At 45.1% G+C, this 11,583-nt stretch overlaps 1 protein-coding gene across 1 annotated transcript; it reads right to left on the minus strand.

Annotated features, from left to right (window-relative positions):
* Nucleotides 1-233: 233 nt before the first annotated feature.
* Nucleotides 234-788, minus strand: GSTUM_00001216001 (uncharacterized protein; the record flags this gene model as incomplete). Its single annotated transcript, XM_002838607.1, has 3 exons — nt 234-386; nt 513-660; nt 745-788. 3 exons carry the CDS (start codon nt 786-788, stop codon nt 234-236), a joined length of 345 nt encoding a protein of 114 aa, XP_002838653.1.
* Nucleotides 789-11,583: the final 10,795 nt, after the last annotated feature.

Raw genomic sequence — 11,583 nt, forward strand, 5'->3', positions numbered from 1 at the left:
GTTAACGCCCCTTGCTTCTCCAACTATTGTATATAGTGAGCACAAAATAATGAATCAATACAAACGATGTGAGGAGACAGAGAATATCCACAAAGTTGAAAGGAAAAAAAAACCATAATTATCCGACGATCCCTCCCCTTCCGCCGCTCCTTGGGAGGTTACCCATACCTGCTCCCCCACTAGTCCGGCCCCTTAGGACATCTCTCCGTTCATACACCTATTCGATCCACCATTTACTCCTCACCAGGCTTCTTTGAATTGCACGAGACAATTTTAATCTTGTTGGTAGAAATAGTCGGCTTGTTTTTTTGCGGGAACTTGAAAGTAACATCTGTAACCAGGAAGGTCCAGACATCATCGCAGAATCGGTAAGTGTCCAAGTGGCCCTAAAAATCCGCACAGCCACAGACGGATCCACACCGGTTAGCCCACCATTACACTTTTTTTGCTTGCTCATGCGATCTTGTGCCAGGTAGGGAAGTAAGCAAGAGAGAGGGGAAATAAAATAAAACCTTGAAAGAAAAGTTGGCCTTAACCCTGTTGGCCAGGGTCTCAGCAATGCTGCGGTCAAAATTCGACAGAACCTTCAAGGCGAGCTGGGGAGTGATGCTCCCCTTGCTGATCATATCGTCGAGCGAATCCATAAGTGCTACTCCAATACTATGGCCCACACCTCATTAGCTAACAGCACCAGTAGGAATAGGAGCAAAGCAGCAAAGATGACGATAAGGAATTATAGTGTACCAGGAACGACGATAGAGCTCGTAATAATAAGTTTGATCGCTCATTTTGCAAGAGCACTGGCGGTTGGATAGAGTTCGATGCGTTGGATAAGGGGTAGTGGTGGTAGTAGTGTTTGTTTTTTTCGAGCCAAAGAAGTTTGATCAAGGTGGCGTTTGAGATGGAGGTCGTTCAATGAAGGAGGGACTTTATTTTCAAACACGGTGCTGCCAAGAGAAAACTTTGGACACAGTCACACCCCACTATCCCAGATCCCGATAATCAAGATAATGATATGACGTTGGTTATCCCAATCAGGCCATTGTGGGTCCCAAATTTCTTTACACTAAACCCTACATGTTGCACCAGATCACCTATGATACTCGAGTATTGTACGGGTCTGATTATCTAGCCCTGGCTCTCCTAGGTAGGGTGCGATGGATGGGATCAATTTCGGTTGGTGTGATACGATACACCTTGAAACCTTGATACAAATGGTACTGAGAGGTAGCCTACTATCATATAACGTATTGGACAGGGAAGCGGATCAGATGTACAAATGAACACCTGACATTAGGAAGACGAAATACATCACGGGATCAATCTCCTCCGCTCTTTCTACAATTCCCTCTCAGCAGATACCCACTTACTCACCGTGGGGCCGGAATGCATTCTTGGAGAGGTTGAGGACATATGGGTCTGTGGATAGTGTATGTGGCATCACATATGGAACCTTATTCTGTATTTGCCTCTTTTTGGGCTAAATTCGGGAGTTTGGTTTTGGAGGAACTTCCATAGTGGCGATTTGAGCAAAATTCACATACAAAGTCAGTCACTTCTGCGTCTTCGAGTCCAACATGTTATGTTTTTTTAGCTTTTACTTTCTTCAGGTGCGATTGCAAGTGAACAAGCCTCTCGAGCAACCAGTTCCACACCCGGGCCCCCATCCCCGCCGAAAGAAGACACCGAACTCGTAGGTAGTAAACACAGAGAGTTTGAAAGCGAGGACCTAGGTGTAGGACGTCTTTTGGCATCCAGATGGCTGTAGAATCTATTGCGTTGCACATAATTTTTTCATCAATATAGAATCACTGGAAAAGAGTCACAAAAAACAACCCTCATCCAGAAACCTCTAGTCGTAATGCTTGCAGCACATTTTTACACAAGCAAAAAGGTTCGAGAACCTAGCAGTTCTTGAAACTTGCAGACTGTAGTTACTTGAGAATAAGGTTAAAAGTGGGGAGCATTGGGAGAGCAATGTATAGTGAATTAACGTTAACCTTGTAAGCAATATTGGATAATCTTTCAAGAATGTTCAAATTGTTGAAAACTACAATTTTTGGTGGGGTTTTTTGGCTTGACTCTCAGCATTTGTGGTTGACTTGATGTGATGGGTCGATCAGGATTCCCTTCTGAAAACTGACATTTAACACACCCCGCCCTGGTCTCGCCATACACCGGGTGTCCAAAAATTTTAGGTTAACTCAAAGCAACCAGTTTTCCTACAACCTAGGTCTCCTTGCACAACCCCCCACCAACCCCATCACATGTTAAAAATAAATCCCACCACAAGAGAACTATTGTTTTTTTTTTGTATGGCTTCTGAGAGCCAAATTTTTATTTTTATGTTAGTGGCTACAGCAGGCGTACAGGCATACATACATACATACATACATACATACATACATACATACATACAAAAAAAAAAAAAAAAAACAAACAAACAAAAATATGAATGACGAGAGGTGGGAGTAGTTGAATAAGAATAGGCCTCGGCGGAAAAAGCAAAAGGGAAAAAGAACTCAACGCACAACGTCCTCCCTCATAGCCTATGTATGTATAGTGGCTAGCAGAAAAGAACAGACAATACAGGTGGTATCCAGAGCAAGGGGAATGGTATCGAGTGACGGAAATGAAAACAGACTCGGGATGTAATTATGCCACCGAAAGAAAAAAGAAAAAAAAGAAAAAAATCAGAGAAAAACCGAAGCAAGGTAAAACACCCCACACATGTCCACTTTTAGTTTACAGAATAGCCATCACAGCCCCGGGGAACATCGTAATACTCTCGGACAAGAGACCATTTGTCAGGGTAAGGATGGAAATTCTGAAATGAGAAATGAAGAAGAAGAAAAAAAAAAAGCAAGAAAGAAATAAATAAAATGCCACTATGGGTAAAATTCTAGAAAATCTGAACTCGCAAAGGTGGCCACCGACATCTCAAGGAACTCCCGCCTAATACAGATGGGCTCATTTCGGCATTGATTGACCTATGCATGGCCAGGACCATTCACTAGATTCGATGGCACCATACCCACTACAGTACGGCCGCTTGTGTGAGATTCAAGCCATTTCAAATATTCGAGATAGTCGGCTGCTCTCACAAGAGGCTCAATACGGAATGGGGAGTCTCCCTCAGTGACAGAAGCTCCGGTGAAGATCGCAAGCTGATCACGGTTCGCCATCTCGTTCTGGGGTGTATAGGGAACAACTTTATCGTGGGCCGGCATCTCGTGCTGAGATACGTGGAGAAGAGGCTGATCGTGGCTCGACATCTCGTTCTGAGGTGTATAGGTAGCAAGTTGATCGTGGCCCGACATCTCGTGCTGGGATCCGTGGGGGACGAGTTGGTCGTGGCCCGACATCTCGTGCTGAGGTACGTGGGACACAAACTGATCGTGGCCTGATACCTCGTGCTGAGGCGCATGGGGCAAGCGGAAAGTAAGTGGAAGCGCAGGGGCATTCCTCTTCGAGGCGTAGGAGTGTCCAGTGGGGTGGTGCGGGTGGCTGGCTTTAGCAACTCCCCATTCCTGGTTACTCTGCCCAGCATTGAATTCCTGAGACTGAGGGTTTGTATCCGCAACCACATACGAAGGAGAACAAGGTACTTGGACACCAAGAGATGGACCCGGTGTTGCCGGTGAAACGTAATTTGGGCATATTCTGCCGTTCTCAAAGGTGTAGTAAACACTCAGGTTATCCTCATAAACATCACCATCATGTCCGTAGAGGCAGCCACGCCCATAGCGACAACCTCTTAGCCCTTCTCCTGTGAAGTTCTTTGCCCAATGGCACTGGGTCCGCCAATGGAAGGGTCTGGGACGTGCTTTGGCGCTTTGTCTTGCAATAAATTCCTGGAGGCTGGGCTTGAAATAATTAGATATTGCCATCTCTCCAGCGCGCTCAACGGAATGTAGCTCTTGATAAGCGCCTGCAGCACCGCTGTGACAGATTCCTCCTGTGTAAATAACGATGGGGCCAAGCTGCTCCTTAGAAGGAATATGCTGTTGGGGCGAAGATGTGGAGCCATCAGTCGTGTAGTGTGGGACCAGCTTCTCGGGAGAAAAAGAGTGGAGAGGTATAAGCTGTTCGGTCAAAAACTTGCTCCCTTCGCCGCAATCTTGACCCACGGGAAGGGGGAAAGGGGGAGCTTGTCTATTACACGGGGAAGAGGCCGGATCCTTGATAGCAACTCCGTGTCCCCCAGATCCATGGGGCTCAAAAGAGGGCGGAACCGGGGATGCTGAGCTCGGTGTCGGCGCCATGTATCTGAGAGATTACACATTCAATTAGCTTTGATGGGGAAAGGACTCGGTAATGAGATAATAAATCTAACTTACTTTGAGGAACCAGAAGGCGTATTGTAACTTGGATTCATGTTTTGAAATTGGCTGCTACTTTTGCCCTGAAGAGGATTTCCGAACTGATCATAGGTATCTTCCAAACGCGCATTTTCATTGACCATCGCACCAGCACCGCAACCCACGAAGTCTCCGACCTTAGAAGTACCAGTAGTGGGGCGGTTATATCCGCCAAGGCCCGAAGATTCAGCGTTCGGTGCAGGGATAGGCCTTTGACGTTGATTTTTGGCAAATAAAAACCTCTTCAGAACATTTTCACTCAAGACTGTATCCGCAAAAATAGGCGAAGAACCAGGGATATTGAGGTGACCGGGAGAACTTCCCGCTTGAGTTGAACAACCGCTCGGAGTTGGAAGACCCGCTCCCTCGGTTGGTTGATAATATCCATGATCGAATGGCATTTCGTGCCTCAAGCCATACCCCGGGGTAACATCTGCGTTGTCGCCAAAGGTCTCTGCGTCGCGCGATGCTTCCTGGAGCGCCAAGGTAGAAGGTTGGGAGACGGACTGGGTATGCGCCCCCCTCTGAAACGGGGCACCCCCACCGGGCACAGAGCAGTATTCTGGAGCAGTATCCAAATCCTGATAATTGTTTTTCGAAGGAGTATCCATGTTAGTTCCGGTCTTTCTCTTGGGCGACCTAGATGTATGGCAAGGGTTGTCAATAAAAGCAAGATATATTGTGGTGGGAAAAACCTAGAGGATCAAGAGCCAAGGAAGTGATCAAGGAGGCAAGAAAGAGGATGAAATATACTAACATATTCACGCTATTAGAGAATGATAAACTCGGCAACGATAATCCGAAAACCGGCAGTAAGGTGAATTGGATAGTGAGTCGAGGAACCGGTTTCGAAGGAGAGACTTTGGAGAGGGTAAATTTTAAAGGGAAGAGATGGAAGGAAGGATGGATTGTGGACAAGAATTGAGAGGAAGAGAGTAGTGGAGGAGGACGATGGTGGAAATGATGGTGGTGGATACGATAGAGGTGGAAATGAGTGCGGTGGGTAGAAAGGTAGAAAGGTTGAGTGCGGCGCCCGTATTACTGTGCGCGGGCTTTGGCGCAGGTTGGGGGGTAGGGGTTGAGTGCGGCGCTGACGAGGCGCTTGGTATGTACAGTAAAGTGGCGCGCAATTTTGTGGACTGGAGGGGGAACGGGGCGCAAACAAACTGCGCACTTGCGCCATCCTCGGGACATGCAAATTATACTCGTCCACTTTCCGAGTGCTCTTCACCTTTCACCTAGAATCCCTTGAATCCTTCATGAAGAATCACTCGCTGCCTCTGCTGTTCATGGCTCATAACGTATTCCGCGCAATAATGAGGGCCCGGGATAGTGAGCCATCCACCGAAATACCAGACAACCATTTAAACCCCAACTGAAGTTCAACCAATCACCTCGCCCAAATTTTCAGATGGCTCAATATGCTGTGCGTCGCCATGGCCCGGAACTCGTTATGGTGGAGATATGTTTCAGTACTCCCAGTCACCATACCTTTCCAACTGTCTACAGAATTTAGAAATTAGCATGGTATCACCCGATGGCAGTCGAACAGCTATCCTCATAGTTCAAAGGCACGGAGCCCATTCCTCGGAGATGCTATCAGGCTAAATTGAGCCGAGTGAGTCCACGAAACAGCTGCCAGGCTTCTGCCAGGCAGTTTATGGCTACTGTGCCACGCGGTGTTCTGCTATATAACCTTGTCGAGTATGCTACCATCGTACTCCCGGTGCTTTATGTTGTATCGTGATATCGCGGGCGCTATGGCGAAAGTTGGCGACGTCCGTTGGCGGCCCGAACCCTCGCCGTAGTGCTAGCTGGAACCGGATGTCCCCAGCAGTCGGCGCACTTTCGGGAACAAAGCTTTCACCCCGATTTTGACGGTCGACATCCGACAAGACGTCACTAATCTTTGTTCGCGGCAATTGAATCCATTTTCCTTGACGCTCTTCACCCGCCGATCCAGAGATTTATCACAATAAACCTGAGAAAGTGGTGAGTTAAAAAGCGTAAGGACCAAACGCTCTACCACGACAGAACACGGCCATTGAGAGACTGAGGGTGCCACGCACTTGCAACCTACATTATGGTGGCGGTAGCAGTGACGGGAGACTTGGCTTTCTACCTTTGTCCAATTGACCTCGTATGTTGCCCAAGAATGGGTCGACTTTCCCGCCAATTTTTCTTTCCTCCAAGGCAGTTTTCATCTACCATAACAGCTAAACTAGCGGTCCATAATTTCCGGAAAAACGTGATTACCATCAGGACTACCTTTTTAGACAGGCTCACCCGCCCTCGAAGCATGAAACACATTCTGGCCCTATACGCGTGCGTAGGCTAATACCATGTACCCTCACGCTAAGGATACCAGATCTACATTCTGCAGGCCCCATCAAGAAGCAAACACCAAATACACCAAACCCTCCCCACTATGATAACGTACCGATATCACCTGGATCATCCAATCTCACTCGTGGACATCCATTGGCCCGATCCAATCAACCCACGAAAAGCACAGCACTTCACGACTGAAAAAGTGGTAAATCTAAGAAGAGGCCAAATTCTAGAACAACGACCGCTCGGTGAGATCGGAGTTTGCGTGCACGTGGCTCCACCTCGGAGGATGGTGGGACCCTGCATGTAAACTTAAAATCCGGCGGGGCTGTAAAAAGACAAGGCAGCGAGAACTGCAGCTGCAGGGATGAAATAAACACGCGAGGGATAATACACCACCTTCCTTCCTAAAATTCTGTCGATGTCGGAGTGTTCTCGGCCATAGTGAATTTACGGGGTTAAACATTCGCAAGATATTGTAGGAGAGTAGGTGTCAGTCAGTTACACAATCGCTTTCCTAATTGGAATAAGTTAGCTACAACTAAGCTAGTGGTAACTAGGAATTGCGGTAGACTATCCTACGGTAGTGGGACGTCCACTGGCACAAGCATTTATCTCAACACATATATCGAAACCCGGGTAAAACGTCCCGGACAACCCCTGCAAATGTGTATCTCCGACAATCACCTCTCCCTATGGCCCTGTAAAACCCTGAAGATGAACCGGGCGGGAAAGATCAGGCGGGAAGGACCCTTACATTACAATGTCATCACGACGACCATCAGTCGATGTCAGATATAAGTCCCAAAACCCCCCTTAAAAAAAAAAAAAAAAAAGCATAAAACATAAAACTCTCCCTCCTCAGTTCAGAAAACTAGAATGTCTTCTTCCACGTCTTCATCACCAATAACACAAATACAAACCACAAATCAACGAAATGACACCCCCCTCGATAACACCAACGGAAACAGAACTCCTCTTCCTACTCCAAAGCTCATAGCTACCACCCGACCACGCCCCCGACCCCCACACGCCGCAATGCCCTGTCCATCGCTACAAGCCCAGCATCAGTTTTGCGCGAGTGGGACAGCTTGTCCATTCGGTCACGACGGGGATGAGTATATCGAAAATCTCGGCGTGAGGTACTGGTTCATTGGTGGGCGGCGGGTGGAACGTAGGGTTGACCATAACGACGGTGGGGAGAAGGAGCTTTGGGGGGACTTTTGGAGTGCCAGGGTGGGGGAGTATGAGGTTGAGGACGGAGATGAGGAAGGGGAGGGATATGAAGGGGAGGAGGGGGGGAGATGTAAAAGGAGGAAAGTGGGGTGAGTTGGGGATACCATCATCGCGGGTCTGGGAGTATCTTCTTTTTTCCTTTGCTCTCGGTGGAATCACGGTGGTACTGGGAGAATGCGATTGTTTTTTTACAAATAAAAAGTGTTTCTGTCCTTTTCTAGATAAATTGGAATCAGTTGTGTAAGCAGTCTACGGTCTGGGTGAATCGTTTTCAGCTACGGTATAGTCTACTATTTAAAAACTTGAGAGAAAGGCTGTCCAGCATTATCCGCTAATTCAAGCTATCAGAGCTTTTTGTGTCAACTACAACCCGTGCTGTATGATACCTATGATACACAGTGCCTTTACCGGCACTGTGTGTCAGGGTCATCTAGCTAACTCCGAGTTTTCTAGAAGGTGCGGTATCCTACCGGTATGACGGTCAGAGTGGCAGATAGAAAAATAGATAGAGTAAGGATTATCCGGCGCTTTGTGCCACGGCATCTTGTGTCACGAGCACAAGCGATGTGTGCTTCAGGAAGACAATTTGTTACCGGCAGCGTGGTAGCAGTAATGTTTTTTTTTTTGTGCGGCAAGGAAGATCGAGGTCTTAAGAATCCCAGCATCTCGCTTACCGCAGGATAAGAAGAAAAAAAGAGATGGAAGAAGAAAACCGATCAAGCACCATGCCAACCAAATCAAGAAAAAGGGAACAAGTCACAATGGCAATGTTGATGGAATGCCAGTAACGGATATTTGTAACGACTTGCCCGTGATGTCTCAGAAGATACCGATAACTCGATAACTGTCCATGACCTTATTATTTCAAAGGTTTCGTATCGTGGTATTTCGCCTTGGCAAGATATTGGCCTAGAACCGACATGTATCATACCTGGTTTAATTCCAGCTTTCATGCTTTCAAAGCCTGCACAGTTCTACCAGTTAGGTCAATTCGATTTACTGGAATCACGAGACTAATTCGGGGGGATTTAATTTGTCATCTGAATCCAGAATTGCTCAACGGGAGCTCTTCCTTAGTTATAATTTACACAGCCACCAAGAATTACAGGTATACTGCACAGCGCGGTATCACAGCTGAAATAGAGCTCCTATGTGTGAGTCAACTAATCTTACATTTCACCAAAAGTTTTCTTTAAAAATATGATATGATAATTCTCCTGATGATTTTGTATGATAATGAAATCCTCTCCAAAGCCCCCAATGGCCTTTACGTGTATCTTATTGGATCTGTGTCCGACCAACCCAAACAGGAAGGAAATGGAAAGGAAAAACAGCCACAACCATGTCCCAGAAACGGTAGGCTATCCAACAAAGTCGTGCAACATCTTCAACCGACTCCAACCACAAGGACTCCCTGCACAACTCCAGGTGAGAGCAAGAACTATAGAACGGTTCCAATCCACTCGCAAATAGTCATAGAGGACAGAGGGTAGATCAACAAAGACCAGCAAGATCCTATTGGGTAGTCGGCAGTTGGTCGGTATTAGTGGAAAAACGCACGGCCTTGTTGACATGAGCAACTCGAGTGGGATCTATGTTTTTTTTTTTTTTTTGTAAAAGCCATCCTCTGGTTTTATTTGGAACCACAAGAAGCACCCTTAAGTATGACCTAAAACCCTATATTTGGAACAAAAGAAACTTAAACCCCCAAAATCAAAACAAATAAAGTATAAAATATCAAAACGCAATGGTTCCTAACTGTTATGGTGTCGCTCACGATAAACCACGGAAAACTTGGACCCAAAAGTCGGCTAGGGAAAATGTTTATACCGAGTTCAAAGCATAACTATTTTTAATTTAATTTATTACATGAGTAATTGTAGCTAGTCTGTATAGCTACAAGCTCTATAAGTTGAATTTTTAATATCTTTTGTTTTGAGTGTTGTATTATGATACTCTTTGAGGAATGACAAAAATTGTGACAATGAGACACTTGTATGATATGACGAAGTGTATGTAAAAACAGAGGGGCATTATAAGAACTTAGGGCTAATTCCTAAATCATATGATCACAACTATTGATTTCTCTTATCAATAGTATACTTATGCCATAGTTATGGCTGAAAATAGTTGTTTAACATAGTATTGTGGCTAAATATACAATTAACAATTAATAATACTAGAAAAACTTTCTAGTTTATATTTATTTTACTTAACCTTAGTTGCTTGTTAATACCCACAAAAATAAGTTTATATCATCTAAAAGAGGCTTTTACTGTGTACAATCTGTTTGTTTTCTTAGTATTTTAAGTTTGTCACAACTGCTTTTGAGCTATTTCAAAATTAGCCTACTTTCAATATTATATTGAGTGAGCCTCAGTGTAACAACCTTCAAGAATGATAGTCATAACAGCAGGCTAGACCTATAGGTGTACCTGTATCAAGAAACTACTATAATAGGAATTGTAGTAGACCTGTAACCGGTACAGGCACTTGGTTAAAGATTTGGTTTTAAATATTGTTTGATACTTAGTTTTGTTTTATGTTTTGTTTTAAGTATCATTTGTGTAACCGGTACGGGTACTTGGTTATTGGTTTTGTTTTATGGTTTGTTTTAAGTATCGTTTTGATACTTGGTTTGTTTTAAGTATCGTTTGATACTTGGTTTTATTTTATGTTTTGTTTTAAGTATCGTTTTAATACTTGGTTTGTTTTAAGTATCGTTTGATACTTGGTTTTGTTTTATGTTTTATTTTAAGTATCGTTTTGATACTTGGTTTGTTTTAAGTATCGTTTGATACTTGGTTTTGTTTTATGTTTTGTTTTAAGTATCGTTTTGATACTTGGTTTGTTTTAAGTATCGTTTGATACTTGGTTTTGTTTTATGTTTTGTTTTAAGTATCGCTTTGATACTTAAAGAGTTTTACCAAAGAGTATCAATTGATACCCTTGATTAGTTTCGTTCATGCTAGACATGAACAGATTTGTGTATTTAAAGACCGCCTGTTTCTACGATAGAAAAGGCAGACTTCGACAGACAGTATTTCAATATACTTGGTTGAACGGTTACTTCTTTGTTCCTCAGTACGCCCTCGAAGCCTCCTTTAGTTCTCAGCTCTCGCCTCCTCTCTGGAAGAGCAGGCCACCTGCCAACTGTCGTATCCATTACCGATAACGTGATTAGCACCTTGCGAACACGTTACATTTTTTAAACCTCAGCAAGTGGTTAAGAACCTGTCCCCGGATTTAGGCCTGATCAACCTATCGATATCCACCTCAGAACGCTAGCGGAGAGAAGCGGCAGAATTTCAGTATATTCGGCTTCATCTCAAACCCAAGATAGGGTCTTTGACGACCAGGAGTGGGAAGCAAATCCCACGGCAAGACCTTACTAGGAAGAAACAACCCTGGCGCTCTGCTAAAGAGCCCGGCGATCCGGCAAACACGGAAGATACACAACCTCCAGGAGACTTCCCTTCTACTCCAGCAAAGAAGCCTTCCTTTGAACTCCCAAACGACCCCGAATCTAGTAGCGATTCAGATATGGCTAGCACGGGAGGAGGGCCTTCTGGAGGAGGGAAATCTCGGGCAAGACCTGAAGAAGAGGAGGTACCGCAACGTTAACGTACTACATGGGTGCCCGGGCTGACCGCCC

This window comes from Tuber melanosporum, assembly GCF_000151645.1.
Source record: "Tuber melanosporum whole genome shotgun sequence assembly, scaffold_264, strain Mel28".
In the NCBI taxonomy this organism is placed as follows: Eukaryota; Fungi; Ascomycota; class Pezizomycetes; order Pezizales; family Tuberaceae; genus Tuber; species Tuber melanosporum.